Raw genomic sequence first — 23,273 nt, 5'->3', positions numbered from 1 at the left:
ATAAATAAAAAGCCATTGGTCTTAGAGGCAACTATAAAATGTTTGTACAGTAACGGTTCACTGACAAAAATAAATTATTCCAAATTCATAGCAGTTACAATACATGCACATTAAACTTACATCTGGCAAATGTTTAACAACCATACTTGGTGCAAAAAGATTCCTTTATTATTAAGACACTTACTCTATTCACAGTAATATTAATTCACAGGATTATTATTTTCAAACCCGTACGCATGTCCAAAATAACTAGTAAGACTTAGGTTTTCAATCTGAAATCAAAGAGTTGTTTCACAAGAGCCGTAATGTACAGAGTTTAGTGGTTCAAGCGCTATACTACATTTTCTGGAACGTTTGAAAGACATTTCACAAACATGGGCGTCTGAATTTCTGCTATTCACAGGTCTGAACAAACCTATTCCTTTACTATGAGTTTGGCTGAACACAGTGCCTTCCCCTGGTCGTTGGTGGCCCTACAGGTGTAAACATCCGAGTCCTCTGGCCCAACTTGGGCCAGGACCAGGGTGCAGAGCCCATCCTCTTCATACTCTATCTGCACCCGGGATGACTCCTCCAGAGGCTCCTCCCCCCTCAACCACACCACCTCTGGGTCAGGATACCCTGAAAGGAAAGGTCAGAGGGGTGAGAGAGGAAACATCCAATGACAAGAGAGCAGGAAAATGGAATGTAACAGTTACACACTTGAAAAGCTTAACATGTATTACACAGCAGGATGCAGCTGTGTGGCCTTGAGCAAGGGACTTAGTTAGGCATGATTGCTCTTAATCAATGCCCAACTTTAAAACAAAGCATTTAATATCTTTACAAGCACCAGCTGAAACTCAGTGAAAAGGTGTAATTCGGTCAACCAAACATGTCTACTAAAGCGATTGAGATGGAAACTGTTTGTAGTGTAATGCAGTGTATAGGTAGGTACCTGTGAGGTGACAGGAGAGGCGGGCGGTGGAGCCCTGGCAGGCAGTCTGGTCCGTTAGGGTCAGGGAGAACTGGGGCCCCCCCCGGAGTTTGACCTCTAGAGACTGCAGGGCCTGCTCTGCCTCACGACTCAGGGGGCTGTCTGTCAGGGGTCAGACACAGGGTCAAGGCTCACATCAGAGTCATAGCCTGGTCAGCCAGACTGAGGACAAGTCTACCAATGGTATGCGTAGCGCTCATCTGGTTGACAGGTCTAACAGGGTCATATCACTAGGGGCGCAACTTTGGTTTTAGAAGTGGGTCCACGTGGTCCTAAAGCACACCGCTGGTTTTGTATCACACTCCAACTATAAAACTGTGGGGGGGACAAAAATGCAATTTCCGAATGAAAAGTTGCACCCCTGTATATCACATGAGGAAAGGTAGGGTTATGAGAAACTGACATGGTTTGTATTGAGTATGGCAGGTTTTGGAAGTATGGAGGGAGGTCTCACCTTCTGCAGGGGTGGTGGCAGTGCCAGGCCCATCGGCTTTAGACAGCAGAGCCATCCTCTTTAGCGCCAGCAGGGCTTTCCCCGTTTTCTACAGGAGATACACAGAGAGGCTTCAGTCAGTTTCACACCAACTGGGGGATGATGAAATAATTAAAGAACTGAAATGTAGTAAAATACAAAGTGTCCTCCTGGTGGGGAACCCACTACCTACCTTCCACTTCTGCTTGGCGAGGTACCTCTTCATCTTCTCCTTGGAGAGACACTTGGTGGTGCTGGGGTCTGATGAGATGGGCTCAGCTATCCAGGAGTGGACCAGAGCCTCCTCACAGGATATCCTGCGCCTGGGTAGGGACAGACAGAGAGGGTTAGAGGACAGACAGAGAGGGTTAGAGGACAGACAGGGCTAGGCTCATCCATAGACAGTCACTCAGAGACACACACACACATATATATTGGTACAGGTATATGGAATATGGTGTTGTCCCAGACCTTGGTTCCTTGTTGAGCAGAGAGCTGATGAAGTCTTTGGCCTGGTCAGTGATCTCTTCGAAGCTCTCCTCGTCAAACTCCCACTGAGCACCAGTCACCAAGGCCAGGGTCTCTGCCTCACTGTTACCCTGGAAGGGAGACTCGCCACTCAGTCTGAACACACACACACGCACGCAGACACATTTGAACTTGATATATCAGCAATAGCAATGTATGGCCACTAGATGGCAGAAAAGCTCAATTTTGTCAAGCCCTGTTGTAGGCAGAGAAGAATGTCTCTAATTGAGAATGAATTAAACAGAATATTGCCTTAGTACTCACAATATGTAGCAGATGACTCCAATGCTCCACATGTCTGTAGCTAAGCTAACAGGCTCATAGCCAATCACCTCTGGAGCCACAAACTCTGGTGTCCCGTGCATCACCTTCAGGGGAGTGGAAGGGTCTGGAGGGCAGACAACACCTCAGGGTAATGAGGATGCGTCCCAAATGACACCCTATTCCCTACATAGTGCACTAATTTTGACCAGGGCCTTTTTAAACACAGCCCCTATGGGCCCTGATCAAAAGTTATTCCCTATATAGGTAATAGGGTACCATTTAAGACACAACCATATCACAGTGAACACAGAGGCAGACATCATTCATTTCCCAGGTGTTGCAATGCAAACCAACAATGTTTCCAAAACCTGCAGCGCCATTCAACACCCTTGGCTCTGTCCCTCAGCCAGCCCCACACTCACCCAGCTTGCTGGCCAGGCCAAAGTCGATGATCTTAATGCGCGTGCCAGTGTGGTCAACACACACTATGTTTTCAGGCTTCAGGTCCAGGTGGATGACGTTCTGCTGGTGCATGTAGCCGATCCCCTCCACGATCTGCTGCATGTAGCGCACACTGGCCGGCTCCGTGTGCACAAAGCTGTCGTCCACTATACGCTCAAACAGCTCACCTCCGGCAATGCTGTACACATACAATCACAGGATCAAGGTTGTATTTTCAATTTGATTCAATTCCATTCACATAGTGACAGCGGACGTCATGCATTTACTTCTACAGGGCTCTATGGCTTCCACTGCCAAGCATTGTGGTCAATGATTGTTGTCTAGATTCTATACTTACAACTCCATGACCATGACCATCTCTGGCTTGAGATCATAGGCCCCCAGACACTGGACCAGTTTGGGGTGGTGCAGGAAGTTCATCAGCTCTATCTCTTTACGGGCCGCCTCCCTCTCCTTGGCCCGCCGGCCCTTGTAGAACTTTCCGGCACACACACGGCCCGTCTCCTTGTGAGTCAGTTTGAACACCTGGCCAAACTTCCCCCTGTAGAGTGTCACAGGAGATAGATGTCATTAACTTCACTGACGTTATTGTCCCCATGGGGAAATTTTGTTGCAGTGTCATGTACATGTTTAAAGTGGCGTTTAAATAACAAAAACAACTTTGATAACAGTTAGATACCGTTGAAGTCGGAAGTTCACATACACTTAGGTTGGAGTCATTAAATCTTGTTTTTCAACCACTCCACAAATTTGTTGTTAACAAACTATAGTTTTGGTAAGTCGGTTAGGACATCTACTTTGTGCATGACAAGTCATTTTTCCAACAATTGTTTACAGACAGATTATTTAACTTATAATTCACTGTATCACAATTCCAGTGGGTCAGAAGTTTACACTTAGGTTGGAGTCATTAAATCTTGTTTTTCAACCACTCCACAAATTTGTTGTTAACAAACTATAGTTTTGGTAAGTCGGTTAGGACATCTACTTTGTGCATGACACAAGTCATTTTTCCAACAATTGTTTACAGACAGATTATTTAACTTATAATTCACTGTATCACAATTCCAGTGGGTCAGAAGTTTACATACAGTAAGTTGACTGTGCCTTAAAACAGTTTGGAAAATTCCAGAAATGTATGGAGGTGTACCTGCTGATGCATTTCAAGGCCATACCTTCAAACTCAGTGCCTCTTTGCTTGACATCATGGGAAAATGCAAAGAAATCAGCCAAGACCTCAGAAAAAAATTGTAGACCTTCACAAGTCTGGCTCCCAAGGATGAACAATTTCCAAACGCCTGAAGGTACCACGTTCATCTGTACAAACAATAGTACGCAAATATAAACACCATGGGACCACGCAGCCATCATACCGCTCAGGTTCTGTCTCCTAGAGATGAACGTACTTTGGTGCGAAAAGTGCAAATCAATCCCAGAACAACAGCAAAGGACCCTGTGAAGAAGCTGGAGGAAACAGGTACAAAAGTATCTATATCCACAGTAAAACGAGTCCTATATCGACATAACCTGAAAGGCCACTCAGCAAGGAAGAAGCCACTGCTCCAAAACCGCCATAAAAAAGCCAGACTACGGTTTGCAACTGCACATGGGGAGAAAGATCGTACTTTTTGGAGAAATGTCCTCTGGTCCAATGAAACAAACATAGAACTGTTTGGCCATAATGACCATCGTTATGTTTGGAGGAAAAAGGGGAACGCTTGCAAGCCGAAGAACACCATCCCAACCGTGAAGCACGGGGGTGACAGCATCATGTTGTAGGGGTGCTTTGCTGCAGAAGGGAATGGTACACTTCACAAAATAGATGGCATCATGAGGGAGGTAAATTATGTGGATATATTGAAGCAACATCTCAAGACATCAGTCAGAAAGTTAAAGCTTGGCCGCAAATGGGTCTTCCAAATGGACAATGACCCCAAGCATACTTCCAAAAGTTGTGGCAAAATGGCTTAAGGACAACAAAGTCAAGGTATTGGAGTGGCCATCACAAAGCCCTGACCTCAATCTTATAGAAAATTTGTGGGCAGAACAGAAAAAGCATGTGCGAGCAAGGAGGCCTACAAACCTGACTCAGTTACACCAGCTCTGTCAGGCGGAATGGGCCAAAATTCACCCAACTTATTGTGGGAAGCCTGTGGAAGGCTACTCAAAACGTTTGACCCAAGTTAAACAATTTAAAAGGCAATGCTACCAAATATTAATTGAGTGTATGTAAACTTCTGACCAACTGGGAATGTGATGAAAGAAATAAAAGCTGAAAGAAATCATTCTCTACTATTATTCTGAAATTTCACATTCTTAAAATAAAAGTGGTGATCCTAACTGACCTAAGACAGGGAATTTTTACTAGGATTAAATGTCAGGAATTGTGGAAAAACTGAGTTTAAATGTATTTGGCTAAGGTGTATGTAAACCTCCGACTTCAACTGTACCAATAAAAAGAGACAGGCCTGCTGGCCTTACAGGGATGATAGGAACATTAGCCCAAGCTATTTAAGAGGGATATCACACCTGGCACAAATGATTGTCTAGTTCTGTTTTTCCTGCCGAGGGGTGCCCTATTCCTGCGCCCAGAGGGGAGTAGTTCAAAGTCCGGGTACAGGGGGTGGCTTGGGTCTAAAATTATTTTGTGAGCCTTGTGGAGGGCCCTGACCTTAAAGATCTCATCCAGGCCTGTCTGTTTGACTCCAAGTACCTTGCATGCTGTGGTGATAATCCTTCTCAGCATATTTCTCTGGCTGACAGTGGAATTGCCAAACCAACAAACAATACAAAAAGTTAAAATACTCTCAATGAAAGACTTGTAAAACATAGTCAGTATAGTAGTCTACATTAAAAGATCCCAGGTCTTTGAGAAAGTAAGTCTCTATTGGCTCTTTTTGTAGATCAGGTCTGTACATTTACTCCACTGAAGCTTATTGTACAAGAGGACACCCAGATATTTGTATACCTCTACAATCTCTATGTTCTGACCTCTGATAGATGTTGCAGAGGTAGGTGTTGTATGCTTCCTGAAGTCTATGCACATCTCTTTGGTCTCATTGGTATTGAGGACCAAGTGTGATTGGTCACACCACTCTACAAAGTCATCTAGGACCGGGCCATGGTGTTCCTCATCATCATGCAACAGGCTGATCAAGGCAGGGTCATCAGCGAACTTATCGGTGTCTGTCGGGATGGGAACTAGTACAGCTATTAGTGTACAAGATGTACAGAAGTGGGGACAAAACACATCCCTGAGGAGAGCCTGTGTTGGTGTTGCGCATGTCCGACACGTGGGGGACATATTTTGACCCGCTGTGAGGGTTGGCTCAGGAAGTCCAACAGCCACAAAACCAGCCCCCCCATCCAAGGAGAAGTCCCAAATGAGTCTCTGTGCCAGAATGTAAGGCTGGATTGTGTTGAAGGCAGAAGAAAAGTCAACAAACATAACCCTGACATGGGATTTGGCACCTTCTAAATGTCTGTAGACCAAGTTGAGGAGAGTAAGAATGGCATCATCAACTCCTCTGCTGGGCTGATAGGCAAACTGAAATGGGTCGATGAACTTCTGGGTGACGCTGAGAATATGATGACTTTTCACAAGTGTCTCAAGACATTTCATTACTAAGAATGTCAAGGCAACAGGTCAGTAGTCATTCAGCACAGAGGGATTAGGTGCTTTAGGAATTGGTATAATTGAGTTTTTCCACAATACTGGTACGTGTTGCTGGTCAAGCAAAGATTGACTGGTGTTTTTACAGACATTTTCCAATTGTTCAGCACAGTACTTGAACACATGTTCACTTATTTTGTCTGGGCCTGGGCTTTAGTGTGTGTTACATTCTCTGTACAACTTCAAAACGTCAGCCTGTTTAACAACAACCCTCTCAAACATTTGTAATGATGCTTCCATTTGTTTTACCTCCGACACAAGGTTGTCTGATTCAAATCTTGAGAAGAAAACATTCAGTTCATTAGCCATGTTCTGGCCCTCATATCTCCCAAGGTCAGCACTGTTTTTCCCCCTGCCTGTGTGTGTGTGTGTGGGGGGGGGGGGGGTGGGCACTAGCCATGGATTTAATCCCTTGCCAGGCCACCCTTGAGTTTCCTGAGGAGATGGTCCTCTCCACCCTTTGCTTGTATGCCTCCTTGTCCACCAGTATCTGTCTTTTGATCTCACGTTGTACATCTCTTAAAGCCTGTCTATCACAGTCAGCATAAACTGCCTTCTTCCTGTCAAGTAGTGATTTTAGATGTTTTGATACCCAAGGCTTGTTGTTAGGGAAGATTTTACAGATTTTAGTAGGCACAACTGACTCAACACAGAAGTTTACATAGTCTGAAACAACATCTGTGAGTTCATCAAGATCAAAGCAGCTGTCCTCAAATACCTCCCACATAGTTCAGTCAAAACACCCCTGGAGACAAGTGATACCGTTGTCGTTCCAGATCTGGACAGTTTTAACTGTGGGTTTCTCCCTCTCCAGGAGGTGACAGTAGGTTGGCCTGAGGTAGACAACATTGTGGTCTGATGTCCCCAGGGGAGGTCTGGTGGTGGCAGAGAACACATTTAGTATTGTCCCATAGCACAAATGAAGAAAATTTGGTTTTCTTGCTCCTCTTTAGGTGTTTTTCATGGTATTGAAAGAAGTGGTAGTGGCAGCTGTAGCAATAATGGTTGTAATAGGTTTTTCATAGGCTATAGTTTAGTGATAGTGACCCATTTTGGATTGGCTGTAGGTGTGGAGTTACTATAATGGGTTATAGTGGGCTGGTATAGTAGGGTAGAGGGAGCACTACAGTATATCACCATAAGCCATATAAAGTGTTTTTAAGCTCTCACAGTGTTTTGTCTAAAAGTTGTGGCACTGATTTCAGTTTTTAAATGTTGAAGCCTGCATTCCACCACTGAAATGAATGGGGATACAACCAGCTTTATGGTTTACGAAGTAGGACTGATAGCAAAAAGTTGTGTTGAAGGCATCTATATTGAGTCAGTCTGCACATGTCAACGTCGGGGGGGGGGGGGTTTGTAGCGGTGGGCAGTAGTTGCGTGGTTGTGGTCAGTATACAAGCAACCTATTCCAGACCGGTCTGCATGTTTTAAACTTTGAATGGCGTTTCTATCTTAAACGGTGGAGGACTAGTAGTCATTTTTCCCATTCAAGTCTATTACCCTTGAAATCCATTGGGATTCATGCAAATATTATGGTAGTGTGAAACATATAAGTAGTATAATTATTATTATTTTTTTTTACCAACAGTACCACTGCAAATGTTAGTTGTTTTGGTGTTGGTAGTTTTAAATGGTTCAAGAGCAGTAGCGTAGCCAAATACAAATACCAAATACCAATTCAAGCCTATGGAGCTGAAAAGTATAAGTGGTATCAAAAAGTTTTTTTCCCCGCACTGCGGAGGGTCAGCCTGCACATTTGAAAGTTGTTTTGGTGTCGGTAGCTTTCACGGTTTTGGCCCTACAGGTGGCAGCGGAAGAATAAGTATGTTTAACTGCTTTACACATACACAGAGCTAGTCAAGTTTGCATTAACATTGCCATCCACGCAATGGATTGATGAGACTTTTGTCCATACAAATCAGATACAGTCTATGATGTGTGTGTGTGGNTCGAACCCACAACCCTGGCATTGAAAGCACCATGCCTGTCTCTTATACACATCTAGATGTGTATAAGAGACAGGGCAAACATTGTCTCGAGGGCCACATCTGGATTTAAAAATTCAACAGAGGGCCACACAGATTTTGGGGGGAACCGATTTATTTGTCAAAATACATTTGCGGGCCAAAAAAAGGACAGTTACTTATATATATCGGTCCATTATAATTTCTACAACTTTCTATCCAGTTTTAGACGTTCAAGAGTAGCCTGGAGTGTTTGTTTTTTACCTACTACAATAATCATTTCCCCAAAAAATATATAAATACTCAAACCTCCCGCAGGCCAGATCTGTATTTTGCCCACCCCTGCTCTAGACATACATAGACACACAGACCTGTGAACCCCATAGACCATAATGCAATGGTAATCGGTGCCAACCCGTCTGTATAATCATGGCTCCAGAACATAGATAGAGATCTGACCAGGAATGTAAAGGAAGAGTTGTCCCTGACCATGTGACCTGACCAGGAAAAACTCTGGGGTTTTCACCGGAGATTTCCTGGTCAGGTCATGGTCAGGAAAATCTCAGTGTCCTAACTACAGTACTAGAATTTAGAGATTCTATTCTATGGTCCTAACCACTAAATCACTGAGACAACTCTCTGCCTTCATACTGTACAAGTTCAGAGGAGGGAGAGGTGTTAGTAGAGATACATACACGTGTAAATGATATGGTAGAGTGGGAAAATTAAAGCACATCCCTTATTCTGACTAAATGGAGAGGATCAGGGTTGCTACATGCTCTGTCTGAACACTTCTCTCCTCTACGCTCTGTCTGTCTGAACACTTCTCTCCTCTACGCTCTGTCTGTCTGAACACTTCTCTCCTCCATGCTCTGTCTGAACACTTCTCTCCTCCATGCTCTGTCTGAACACTTCTCTCCTCCATGCTCTGTTCTAACACGTCTCTCCTCTACACGCTGTCTGTCTGAACACTTCTCTCTTCTACACGCTGTCTGTCTGAACACTTCTCTCCTCCATGCTTCTATCTGAACACTTCCTCCTCTACACGCTGTCTGTCTGAACACTTCTCTCCCTCCATGCTCTGTCTGAACACTTCTCTCCTCTACACTCTGTCTGTTTGAACACTTCTCTCCTCTACACGCTGTCTGTCTGAACACTTCTCTCCTCCATGCTCTGTCTGAACACTTCTCTCCTCTACACGCTGTCTGTCTGAACACTTCTCTCCTCTACACGCTGTCTGTCTGAACACTTCTCTCCTCTACGCTCTGTCTGTTGAACACTTCTCTCCTCTACGCTCTGTCTGTCTGAACACTTCTCTCCTCCATGCGCTGTTCTGTCTGAACACTTCTCTCCTCCATGCTCTGTGACTCAAATTCCCCTCTGTTGACTAAACACTGAATCAACAAGTGTTTTGTCAAGCGTAGATCAGCCATGTCTTTGACATTTCAGAGGGGAGGAACCATTTTTTTTTGCTTGAAAAACCTTGTGAACAAGAGCTTGCATGAACCAAGAGCTGGCATGAAACCAGATAGTGAGTGTCCCTTATCTGTAGATGAACAGACATCTACAGATAAGGGATAACAGATAAGGTTAAGGTTCATGTCAATGAACCTACCAGAGGATAAGAGAGATTATCGCTAAACTGCTGATCTGGTGGCAGTGAGTTTAACTCATTTGTTATCTACACTGCATACACACAGGCATGTGTGTTTTTTTGTGTATTGTTTTCATGGGAGATACTCACACTCCCAGTTTCTCCAGTACATTGTAGTGATCGGTGACCTTGTGGGTGGAGTCGATGGTGACGTCCTCATATGTCCGAGGAGACTCCTCCTCTTGTGGCTCAGCTACAGATCACACACACAGAGACAGACATATGAGCTGTCAGTCATCATAGGCCGCATCAAGCGATGCACCTAATGCACGCTATTGATACAAATCTACTGGAAACAGATTGATTGAGTTGAAAAATCTTGTTGAAATGTGTTCCTCTCTGCAGCTGAAGGCATGAAGTTCATGTGATAAATAAGAATGATTAAGATTTGACATTTGAATCATTTAGAAAACGCTCTTATCCAGAGCGACTTACAGTAGTGAGTGGATACTTTTTCCTGTACTGGTCCCCAGTGGGAATCGAACCCACAACCCTGGCATTGAAAGCACCATGCTCTACCAACTGAGCCACACGGTATACAGCCACACATGATGAAGTTCACAGTATACGACTCCTGCTGGAACCAAATCAACTAGACACCGACATGGCTCACCTATCTGCTCCATCTTGATAAGCTGAGACTCCTCACTGGGCTCGCTCACCCCCACCACGTTGTAGGCCCTCACCCGGAAGCAGTACTCCCCCTGAGGCTCAAGACCGGAGCGCACCTTGTAAGAAGTACTCTTGCAATGGGCTGTGAGTTCACTCCAGCCCCCAGACTCGGCGGGGCCTTTTCTCCTCACCTCCACCACGTAGCCCAGGACAGCACTGCCTCCGTCGTAGCAGGGCCCAGACCAGGACAGGACCAAACAGAGAGGAGAGACAGAGAGGAGAGACACCACGGGGCTGGAGGCTGGGGACTGGGGCCGCTCTGGGACCAGGAAGACACGGTACAGGTTAGGCACAAAAACACACAAAGCACAGAAATGTTTTGCAAGTGTTATTTACCAATGACAGAAAGAGTGAGGGTGTGCTGCGCCGAGCTCTTGCGGTCTCGTACTACAACGGTGTAGCGTCCTGAGTGCTCAGGTCCTGGCTCTGCTATCACCAGCGTACTGCTCTGATCACTGCTCTCTACCCACAACTCAGACCCATCTACAACCTACAGAGAGAGTGAGTTAGACAAATTATACACTCACACGCTCAGAAGGCTAGTGATATTTGTTCACTCGTTAGAAAATAATATTATTATTTTTTTAAATATTGGTACCGGTTCTTTATTTCGTATCCAGCAGGACACCACAGGGGGACTTCCACTGAACACACACGTCAGACGGGCTGTCTCTCCTAGCCGTGCCTCAATGTGGGATGGGGGATCCTTAAACTGCAACGAGGCTGCGAAAGACAGGGCAAAACAAACTTCTGAGTTTTGACTAGAGTCCACTAGAGGCCTCAAGGGGCCACAATAATTATTTGTTTACAAAACATGATTAACTATGTGTGAGACCTGCGTTTGTTTTTGTACATGTAAGTGTTATTGTGTGTGCATGAGTGGTTCTGTTTGCCTGTACGACTGTTGTGTTTGTGTGTATGTGTTTGCGTGCGGGTCTGCAAGCAGGATTTTATGACCAAACAAGTAGCAGCAGTCCTTATGAAACCAACAGTGTCCAACAACTACAAACACCTACACACACACACCAGTACATAACATGGTCAAGCATTCAGACCAAACATTCATTTTCAATGTAAATGAATTGCCAATACTGTTATCAAGTATGCTGAAGATAGAAATGGTTAGATATCATTTATAACCAGGTACAGATGACTTCCTTATAACCCTGACATTACATTGGAGAAATCCTTTTAAGAGCAAAGCCCCAAAGGGCGTGGGTGGACACAGCCTCTTTCTGGTCAGTAGTCAAATCAGTATGGCAGTATGGTACATTTGACTAAAACCACTGTGATAAAGATGCACTTCTGTTCTAATTGGTGTGAGTGTATAAAGCACTTTCTCTTTGAGACGAGAAGGACTGACGCCACAAAACCTCCCATGGAATGCATTCAACTGATGCCCGTCTAGCCTAACAAATAGCCCTATTTTAAAATCACTCCATTTCAAATTGAATACATTTATTTACCGGCCTACTTGTAAACAACTTTCCTCTTTCTTACACACAGATTAGAGGCAACTGATAAGACTGGACAGCCAGCATACATTAAGTTATGACAAATCAGCTTCTGGGCAATCCACTGAACGATGTAAACCTACACCATCTATTGACAAAGTTACAAGTTATCTACACAGAAGTATGCAATTAAGTCAAGGATGGGCAACTGGTGACCCACATGAACTATACATCCTCGTATGGTTCTACCTGGTAACACCCTTACCCAGTTCATACACAATAACACTCTAGCCTTACCCAGAGCAAAGTCCCTCACTACAGCAGCACAATACACACTGACAATACAGAAGAGTACAAAGGGTCAAACTAAATGTGTAACTCTAGTATCGGAGGCTGGACGACAATATGATTCAAAAGCTGTGGGTTGATAAAAACACAATAGATGAAAGCAAGGACAACAACTGGAAATGTTCTACAGAATAAATGCACTGAAAGAGAGACAGGTGCAGCTCTTGGCTTGTTCACAGAGGAGAGAGAGAGACTAGTGTGTGTCTTACCTGTCCCCGAGCTGACTCTCTTCTTTGGCGTGACTTCTGTGGAGACTGGTGGAACGGAGGTGATGTGAGATGAGATCACAGGTGCAGGTAGTTAGTGATAGGGGTGTGGGAGGGCGTGGCTAAGCTCTCTCTGGACCATAACCAAAGATTGTCTATTATATTGACAAGATATTCGAGTGACAGCTCTAACAATGGAAATACATGTCCTCAAATATGGAAGGCAGGCTGGAGGAGGCAAGATCAGGTCGGACCATTCTAGCCAATGAGAGGGCAGATACACGTGTGAACACCAGGCCATAGAGATAAATAGAGGGCTCATATTTTTATCTGTGCCATTATAGTGTCTGTGACAGCATGGGCTTCTCCATTTTAAAGTAGTCTGATTGGCTGATTGCTCCCAACTCATAGGAATCTCCACCCAGTTGACTCATTTAAAATGGTGGAAGCCCTCAAAGTTTAAAATGGTGGAAGCCCTCAATGACAACGTCCATGCTAAAATGGGTTATATCCATGATGAGGCCTTTATCTCTATGACAACAGGAACAACTCCGATATAAAGTATTTTTGGGGTAAGTTACCCAAAATGCCACGTGTCCACTTATCAGAGCATTTGTAACAACCTAAAAATTGCTAAACTTCTATTCGATCATATATGCCTCACGTAGTAAATGAACCATTACAGTTTTTGTTCACAAAATTGTCTGAATACCAGAGTACTAAATAGTATGCGAAAAAAATAATGTTTGATAGTATGAGAAATTTCGTCATCTAATGCGCGATTGCGTTGACTCTTGTCATTCGTTCATTTTGGTACAGCAGAACAATTTATCTGATTATCAGCTGTTGTCAAACACATGAGTTGGAAAAGACGAGTTAATTCTATTAGTTGAAACCCTGAAATGAGTATGCAGTTTTAGTTTGTAGTACGCTAGCATGGGTATTTGGACACCCACTGTCTCTAGGTTTAACTATGCTACAGTGGACTGTATCTTCCCCTCCATGGTGCTGGACAGAGAGCAGTGAGAGAGCAGTGAGAGAGCAGTGAGAGAGAAGATCAAAGCAGCATTGTAATACAGAACAAGGGAAACGGTACAAAGGCTGGATGAGACTTCCATGCAGACACTCTGTTGTTGAACTAAGCATTGATTGGTTGAAGTGATTAATGCCAAATATGACTGATGTGGTTCATCTGAATGAAGAGAAAATAACCAGGTATCCATAATAACCCATAGTGTGCTGGACAGAAAGCATATTCATGTCTTTGGAAATGAGCCAAAAGTAAATGTAGCATTTTTGCAGAAATAACTTTGCCTGCTTTAAAGAGTTGTATACCACATGAAATAGGTATACACTGAGTGTTCAAAACATTAAGAACACCTGCTCTTTCCATGACAGACTGACCAGGTGAATCCAGGTGAAAGCTATGATCCCTTATTGATGTCACGTGTTAAATCCACTTCAATCAGTGTAGATGAAGGGGAGGAGGCAGGTTAAAGAAGGATTTTTAAGCCTTGAGAAAATTGAGACATGGATTGTGTATGTGTGCCATTCAGAGGGTGAATGGGCAAGACAAATATTTGAGTGCCTTTGAACGGGGTATGGTTGGTGCCAGGCACATCAGTTTGAATGTGTCAAGAACTGCAACACTGCTGGGTTTTTCACGCTCAACAGTTTCCCCATGTGTATCAAGAATGGTCCACCACCCAAAGGACATCCAGTTAACTTGACAACTGTGGGAAGTATTGGAGTCAACATGGGCCAGCATCTCTGGAACGCTTTCAAAACCTTGTAGAGTCCATGACCCAACAAATTGAGGCAGTTCTGACAGCAAAAGGGGGTGCAACTCAATTTTAGGAAGGTGTTCCTCATTTTTTGTACACTCAGGGAATAAGAGAGAGTCTATAATGAGTTCATGTTTTACCTTTTCGGGGTCCTACTGGGCTCGGGGTGTTAGCGCTTATTGGGGAGCTGGATTGTCTGAAGACACTGTCAGTGTTGGATGACAGCAGTAACTTTGAGCCTCTGTTTTCCATAATGTTGTTGTTGAGGGGAGGGGAAGTGTGTGAAGTTGCGTTCAGGACTCCGCAGATAGTTTCAAAGTCTGCATTGTTTCCATCAGGGGACAATTTCAGTTTCGTATCCCGTAACAGAAGGGATAAAAGAAAACAACCACAACATCAGAATCTAAACTCTTATTGCAGTGTAGTTAACCCTTTGTGTTGTTGGTGTTCATGCAAAAAGCCAGTGGCATACTGCAGTTTCGCTGATCTGCGTGTGGTACGCCAGTGATCTGAGCACACTTCAGCATTGTGTGTGTGTGTGTGTGTGTGTGTGTGTTGTCTTACCTCTCACACACACAGCTGCACTGCTGGAGGTCTTGCCCGCTCGGTTCTCTGCCACACAGGTGTAGGCGCCCGCGTCCTCAGGTAGGCATTCCCTCACCACCAGCCTAGTCTCACTGCCATCGAAGAGGGGCTTCCCAAAAAAGACTGCCTCACCTGCCCACGGGAACACCCATATACAGCAACATGAAACTCTCTCAGAGCTCAGGCCACTGACGCTAGTTCTCAGCTTCAGGGTGTGTGTCTGTTCGTCTCAGAGAGTGTGAATGTGAAAGAGAGAGACCGGCATAGAAACGGAAACTGAGTATGTGGGAGGGTGAACACCCACTGTCCTAAAATTAAAATGTAATGAAGGTGTTAACGGAGGAGCGTGAGCAGTATCACTTGGAAGTAGTTTCTTATCCTTCTAAAGTGGTGATATATAAAGAACTAAAAAACATCACAAGGTATTACTAATTTGCAACATGGGCAGCAGAGTGACGCAAATGTGATTTTTATTTACCTTGTTGTTTGGGCGTTCAAGTCCATTTGGCAATGGATATGAAATGTCACAGTGGACATTGATTTTAATGAAGACATTTTCTATTCAAATTCCAAGTAAAATTCATAAAGTTGAGCCAAATTGTGCAGGACATGGAGAATAAGGCCTGTCCTCAGCTCACCATTGTGCAGCCAGGACACACTGATTGGCTGACTTCCTGTGATAACCCCTCGGAGTGTGATGTCACTTCCTTCATCCGCCGAGCAGTCCTCCAAAGGCTCTGTGAACAGGGGTGGATCCAGACTTCTGAGGGGGGTTGGTGTGTGGCAGCTGTCCCCTGGATGAGATGCAGGTGAGAGACAGGGTAACGGGGTGAGTGGGACGGGGTCAGGGGACAGAGAGTATCATAAGCACATTTGAAATTCATACAGCGTGCCATCTGTTCTATGACAGCCTGATAAGCAGGCTCCTATCGCTGTGTTGCTTTGGCACGTGAAACAACCACACGTACATGTAACGTCTTTGTGCATGTGCTCTGAAGTTAATCAATCAACACTCAAATCAAAGTTTATTTGTCACATGCGCCGAATACAACAAGTGTAGACCTTACCGTGAAATGCTTACTTACGAACCCTTAACCAACAGTGCAGTTCAAGAAGAGTTAAGAAAATATTGACCAAATAATAAAAAGTAACACAATAAAATAACAATAATGAGGCTATATACAGGGGGTACCGGTACTGAGTCAATGTGCGGAGGTACAGGTTAGTCGAGGTCAATTGTACATGTACTATAGCACTTTTATACCGGTAGACCTAGTAATTTGGGTGGAATTTGGCCACTCTGTTCTCTCACCCTGGGGGAAAACAACTGCTAAAACACTTTTGGTCAGCCTGCCGGCACTAACAGCGGGGTGTTCTGCCTGGCCTGTCATCTTGCGTTACTGACAACGTTTCCTTATCGCTGCGTTTGTATTTCTGTTCTTCCTCTGCTCTAATGTGCTAACCACATCTCTCATCTAGCAGAGTATTTATCAGCTCTCCCTGTTACAGGAAAGACTCCACAATACCTTGACAACTACTATATTGTCTACAACACAGACACAAATAGCCCAAACCCACACATGTACTGTATATTGGGAAAATAAGCCTGAACCAAAACATCTGCAACAGAAACACTGAGATACTTCCTCTGTGTTTCTCCACCAGACCACCAAATTAGTATAAAGACAGCAGTAGCACACAGCCAACATCTTGGCACTAAAACATCTCACAGTATCTAAATTGTAAATCTGTTTGTTATGCAACAATACATATTTATTGACAACAACTAAACTTATATCTTTATTTTCATCTTAACATTGATCCCTGGCATTAATCTTCAGCCAGATCCAACGGGATGACACTGTCTGCTTGCTGACGTCAGCCACTAGCTTCTTCCTTGCCACTCCTTCAATGCTGAGCACCCCCTGGGTTCTCTAGAGTGATTGGCCTGCGACGCTCCTGCAGCCAACCTCAATTGGTAGATTCCAGGCTCTCCATCCATTCTTCTGACACAAGGATGAGGGACTGGTATTTCTCGAGCTTCCACTCATGTGCCTCCTCTATCCTCTCCTCCCAGGGCACTGTGAGCTCGATGAGGACCGCCTGCTTGGTCCTCTAGACCAGAGAACGATATCTGGTCTGAGGCTTGTGCTGGCTATCTTCTCTGGGAATTGAAGCTGCTTCTTGAAGTTGGCCCACATCTCCCAGTCACCTGCTGTGTCAAGGATCCCTTTGGTCCTTGTTCCCTTTGCTGCGCTGTCTCCTGGCCTGAGGAAGTGGATGATACAGGGGCCCTGGGTGAGTTGTTTGGGCTTTCTCCTTGCTTGCTCCATTCCCGCGGTGATTTCCGCGGCCAGTCCCGAGTCAGTATTTGGTCATGTTGACACCTGAACTTTCCATTGGTCAGAGCTGCTTGTCAAGAGGACACGTGCTCCAGGTTGGCTGGTCATCCACATAGTGTGCAGCTGGGGCTCTCTGCCAACCCCCATGTGTGGAGGTTTGTTGGTGTGGGCAACAYATCATACACAGAGAAAAGCAGAAACTTAATCCGCTGCCCTTCCATGTTCCAGATCTCTTGCCAGGTGAGTGCCCTCTCTTGCACGCTCTTCCATCATGTCCAGCTGCCCTGTTTTTTCCTGACTTCGATCTCTGCCTGGCAAACCCTCTCATCCTTGCTGTCCCGCAGCATCATAGCCTGACGTGCTTTTGTTGCCTTGTACTCCTCTACAAACCATTTTTTATTGGAAGCTGCAGATTGCTGTCTGTGCTGTACAGGCAGATGAAGCTTCATGGGACCGCCAGCCATCTCCTGAGGAAGTTGTTAATTTTCCTCTCTAGTGCCTCCACTGTTGAAAAAAGTACCTCGTAGGCAAGCAGTGGCCAGAGGAGTCTGGGAAGTACCCTGTGTTGGTAGCCACATGCCTTAAACTTGCCTGGCAGGCCGCTTTTCTTCAGAGATGTCATCCACGTATCAGCTTGCAAGAGCATCTCCTTCACACTCTCTTTGTCATTGAGCTCGGCCCTGTACCACTTCCCCAGGCTCTTCACACTTCCCCAGGCTCTTCACACTTCCCCAGGCTCGAGGTGGACTACCTTGGTGCCTCTAGACCAGAGAACTTTAGCACTTCCCCAGGACCATAACCATCCTGACGGTGGGGATGGTCTCCTCTCCAATCTTGAATGGGTACCGTTCCTGGACACTTCCCTTTTTCAGGCTTGAACTCCATTCTGGACCATTTGGTGAGCTCTTGGATGTCACATCATCCATGAATGTAAAAAACATTCTAATGTCACGATATAATTCACACGCTGCTTACGCGCCCCTTTTACTTTCCAGTGCGGATGGAACTGTCACAGTAATGTCATCCTACACTACAGGTGTTTAGGATACTGCACTCTGAGAAACACAGTCACAAAACATGTACAAAGGAGGCTGAGTGCGGGGGGACCCATGTTTTTTTCTCCAAACCCCTTCCTCAGGCTGTTCAAAACAAGAACCACATGGCCTTTAAATGCACTCACAAACAACAACTGGGCATGTAGATTCCTGCACCCTTCACTTCTCAGGTAATGGGCATGAAGCCAATGCAAATCAGGGAAATCTGAAAATACATGGAACACTGTACATGCTATGCACTTTGATGGTGCGCGTACAAGGAAGTACACACAATAAATCTTAATACATACATGTTCAAATATTTTGTTAGGTGGATGGCAGTGGACGTTTTGCACTGTAACTATAAGCAACGACAAAACAAAAGCCAGTACTCAAGAAGTACAGAGTCCAAACACCAATACAAGATGTTAACATCTACAATATCAAACTGGTAAGCAGAAACAAAACCAATAAATATCATTGTCATGTAAAACAAGCAAATATACTGTCTGAAAATGAAAGAGAAATGCTTTGTCATGGTGTGTGGTCAGGGTTCATTCAGCTATGCAGTCTCTAGGATAAATGTCTGTTCTAACTTGTCTATTACTATGATGACCTGAACAACTAGAAAGAAATGTCAATAGTTACACTCCTAGACCCCCCCCCCCCACCACATACTACACCACTACACACTGACAGACATTACGCACACACACTGAACACACACACACTATCACACACAAACACACACTCTTACCTGTACTAGAGGCTGTGTCTATCCCAATCCTAGTGGCAGTAGCAGAAGTCCTAGTAGCAGAAGAGGTACTGGTTGCCAAGATGTTTTTTCCCTGCCCAGGGGAAGTGTTGGTGGGTCCGATGTACATCCTGAGGGTTGATACATAKCGCTTCTTGGAGCTGCTGTCACTGCTCATGTCCGGCTCCACAATGTCTCTGCATTCAACGCACAAACTTAAACAGTCATTTCCCAAGCCGCTTATCAAACATCCTCTCCCTCTCTCGGTCACTGTTGCTTCTCACACTCACAGCCAACTCATAGTTCAGTCATAGTTAGTCTCCTCCCTCATGCCCCTCTATCTCTTTCTCCCTTTCACTTTGTCCCTATCAGTGTGTCTGTGTATCTCTGTCCCCTTCTCACACACACCCACCCCCTATGCTCACTATCCCCACAGCTAATAGAAACACACACACACATATACAGAAAGAGAGAGATTATCCACACAAACACAGCCAAAGGTTGCTTGGTCAAGTGTTTGATTTGTTCACATTCACCTGTCTTACTGTTTTGAGTGCTCACTTATCAGTGTAGAGACTGAACTTTTGGCTGTGTGTGACATCTCTGTTACGTACGGTATGTATAATTTCACACCGGTGGGTGAGAGCATTGAACACAACAGCCACGCCCCAGAACAGTTAACATATAATTCCCAGAGAGACAGCCACTAATAAATCTTTCCCACAGTTGAGCCGTTGTCCATGTAACACAGACCTAGAACAAGTGGCTGCTACTGCAGTAACCAAGCAGCTCTGTGGGTGCTTCCCTATCCCTCGGGCTCAGTAGAAGAGGAAGCCTTTACTGTACATTTACTTACAAACACTATTATAATGAGCACCCCTGAGTCAATAGCTATATGAACCTATGTAGATTCTGTACGGTCTAGCGTTCTCAATCACACAGCACAGCAAAGCCAGAAATACAGCCACAATATGTCACCCTGACGACACTAAGTCTTGTGTTCCAGTCTTGTAAGACCAGTGTATGCACTGAGACCAAGCAAATACACTAGAATGTTTGTATATCATGCCGATATTTGAAACTGTTCACTGAAACTGTTGATAACCTTTACTGATAGTTTACTTTAAGGTACCTCAGTCTTCATAGCCTCTGCATCCCTTCCTCACACAACAGAGCATTTGTGGTTTCACTGCCCTGATTTCGAAGTACTCTGTTAGTGATCTTCACTCAATATCACTCTGTACGTCCCTTCATCTTCATCATCCTGCTCCAGCCCTCCCAAATTCCACATCAATTAACCACACAGAACGGACTGCCATGATTCAGTCTTGTGAGATGAGAATGGGCTGTGTTGGGTTTCTGGTAGAGATCTGGGATAAGAATTATCAAAGCAAATACAAGTCGAGAGATAGAGAGAAACATTGATGAGACGGTGTTAGTGTAGCCGACCATTGGTGTGATTGTAGACGACCCTCCCACTGCTGTCCTGCCGTTATTCTTTTCTTTGCTTCTTGTTTTCCTTGTTTAGGATGCTGGTGGGCGAAGCCCGGGAGGGTCGTCAGCGACATGGACACACCTGGGCCGGGTGTGTTCCCAGTAATATACAACTACACCTCCCCCCATTTCGAGTGAGGAGAATCACTCCCATGCAGACATGCTGATGAGAGTTTGTTGTTGTTGTGTTGCTTTGTTGTGTTGTTCTGTTGTGTTGTTTTGTTTGTTTTTCGTTTGTTGTTTGTTTTGTTTGTTCCTGTTTGTTTTGTGTTGGCTTGTTTGTGTTGCTTGGGCACCTCTTCCACACCCCATCATTATCACATTTTATGCCACGCAACACTCACTTACACTACTGATTACTGACTACACACACCATTGTTCATTGTATTTAGGTTACTTTAGTTAATGAATATGTTTTGTTCTTCCTTATCTCCACTTTGTCTCCCTTTTTGTTACGAACTTCGAGCCGGTTCGTGACATGATATAAGTACATTCTTGCTAGATTACACGTTGACAAACTCAGACAAATTGGAATTTCACCACTTGCAATGCATGTCATATTGCAACAACTCATTGGTTCAGTAACTGAACTAAAGCAGAGACTATGGATGGTCTGCATGTTTCAAGGTGCGCTGCTAGGAGGTGCATGCTAAACTACTCTGTTAACCATCACATTTCCACTAGAATGACAGCACTGTAATAAAAACCGACCATGTGTACAGGCAGGTGGATTCCCTAGAATTCCTTCTAGTGGGATCCACTAGGATTTAGACTTAAGACTTACAAGATGAATGTGAATGGCATTACTCAACACTGTGTCCTCAGTCCTCATAGATAGGTCAGTCTGTCGTTTTATTTCACAAGCCAACTTGAGGATGAAGCTGAGACGCTTTACTAGAAGGACACTAAAGATTCCCAGGCTGGTCTAATAGACTAGATGTAACATAGTAAACGAAAATCCGGGACACTAAAATTAGTATGATTTGTTACGTTTGGTATGGCTACATAAGACAGAAGGTTACTTAAGGCAAAAACAAAAGGAGGGTGGTTGGTCGGGGTGGATGGTTTGGCATATAACGCTAACGTCTAGTAACTCAAAGGTTGCGTGTTTGAATCTCATCACGGACATTAGCATTTTAGCTAATTAGCAACTTTGCAACTATTTACTAGTTTATAGCTACTTTGCAACTACTTGTTAGCTAACCCTTCCCATAACCCTAACTTTTAACCTAACTCCTAACCTTAACCCTAAACCCTAGCCTAGCTAACATTAGCGTAAGCCACCTACCCACCTAGCTAACGTTAGCCACAACAAATTGGAATTTGTAACATATACGTATTGCAAATTCTGAACATATTGTACGAATTGCAATTATGAACATATTGTACGAATTGCAATTCATAGCATATCATACAAATTGCAATTCCGAACATATAATATGAATTGTAATTCGGAACATATAATATGAATTGTAATTCGGAACATATAATATGAATTGTAATTCGGAACATATAATTTGAATTGTAATTCGGAACATATCATTTGAATTGTAATTCGGAACATATCATTTGAATTGTAATTCGGAACATATCATTTGAATTGTAATTCGGAAACATATCATTTGAATTGTAATTCGGAAACATATCATTTGAATTGTAATTCGGAAACATATCATTTGAATTGTAATTCGGAAACATATCATTTGAATTGTAATTCGGAAACATATCATTTGAATTGTAATTCGGAAACATATCATTTGAATTGTAGTTTGTAACATATAATATGAAATGGATGATGGACATCCACAAATGAATACTTACCATACCAAATGTAACATATCATATTAATTTGAGTGTCCCGGATTTTCATTTACTATGTTAGGTCTACCCCTGAGTCCCGATTGCAGGCAGATTCCAGAGTGTGAGTCAACCAGGTAATAGGGGCTCTTCGATAAATCCATAAGATAACCTCATGCCTAAACCTATTACCTCATCCAACAACCACACAGCTACAATACACTCAGTATGAGGCCACACACACACCACACACCACACACACACATAGAGTAGACCGTGCACACACACACGTCTAATTTGGCATCCGAAATAGACGCTAGAGCGAGAAGTGCTCAATTTTGTTAACACAGGACCATTCATATAGGCCCTATTATGCAGGACAGAATCCAAACAAAAAAAACTATTTGTACTCCCTAACAAAAGCCTACACAGGAGTTTGAATCAGAGCAGTGTTGACAGACGGACAGCATACAGGACAGAGTTGGATAAACATTTGGCAAGTCATGCTGGAAGCAGCTCGTTACGAGGAAAGAGGGTGATAATGCTTCATTCATCAGCGGGAGCCTCTAACGACAGACAGGACAGAGAGGCTCCTGGGTAATTGATGGGAGGAGCCACACCCATACAGACAATATAAACTTTACAGGACCAATGACACCAATTGACTGAATGACTTAAATGGTTTACATTTGTTGTGTCTGTCCTTAGTGAGGCCTACTCTCCCTCACCCACCTGGCACGCGGGGTCTTAACGTTCACTCTATCTAAATGTACGGTTCCAATGATACGTCTAAATGGCCTCTAAAGA

At 44.2% G+C, this 23,273-nt stretch overlaps 1 protein-coding gene and 1 non-coding gene across 3 annotated transcripts; both read right to left on the bottom strand.

Moving 5' to 3' along the window:
* Positions 1 to 145: 145 nt before the first annotated feature.
* Positions 146 to 19,471, bottom strand: LOC111980481 (myosin light chain kinase, smooth muscle). Of its 2 annotated transcripts, XM_024011220.2 has the most exons (17): positions 19,179 to 19,471; positions 15,684 to 15,839; positions 15,025 to 15,177; positions 14,601 to 14,780; positions 12,680 to 12,724; positions 11,267 to 11,391; positions 11,005 to 11,158; positions 10,610 to 10,927; positions 10,087 to 10,189; positions 3,040 to 3,243; positions 2,663 to 2,880; positions 2,241 to 2,364; positions 1,920 to 2,072; positions 1,642 to 1,771; positions 1,431 to 1,518; positions 938 to 1,078; positions 146 to 621 (listed from the first exon to the last, which is right to left on the bottom strand). In XM_024011220.2, the coding sequence occupies exons 1-17, from the start codon at positions 19,351 to 19,353 to the stop codon at positions 416 to 418; spliced, it is 2,673 nt and encodes an 890-aa protein (XP_023866988.1). In that variant the 5' UTR covers positions 19,354 to 19,471; the 3' UTR covers positions 146 to 415. The 2 variants fall into 2 exon arrangements, with proteins under 2 accessions (XP_023866988.1, XP_023866989.1); XM_024011221.2 differs by lacking the exon at positions 14,601 to 14,780.
* trnae-uuc (transfer RNA glutamic acid (anticodon UUC)) lies at positions 10,460 to 10,529 on the bottom strand. The gene has a single exon. It is a non-coding gene; the product is annotated as a tRNA-Glu (tRNA).
* Positions 19,472 to 23,273: the final 3,802 nt, after the last annotated feature.

This window comes from Salvelinus sp. IW2-2015, linkage group LG20 (assembly GCF_002910315.2).
Source record: "Salvelinus sp. IW2-2015 linkage group LG20, ASM291031v2, whole genome shotgun sequence".
NCBI classification, from domain to species: domain Eukaryota; kingdom Metazoa; phylum Chordata; class Actinopteri; order Salmoniformes; family Salmonidae; genus Salvelinus; species Salvelinus sp. IW2-2015.
The sequence above is the reverse complement of the archived record's forward strand: the minus strand, read 5'-3'. Positions and strand labels throughout refer to the sequence as shown.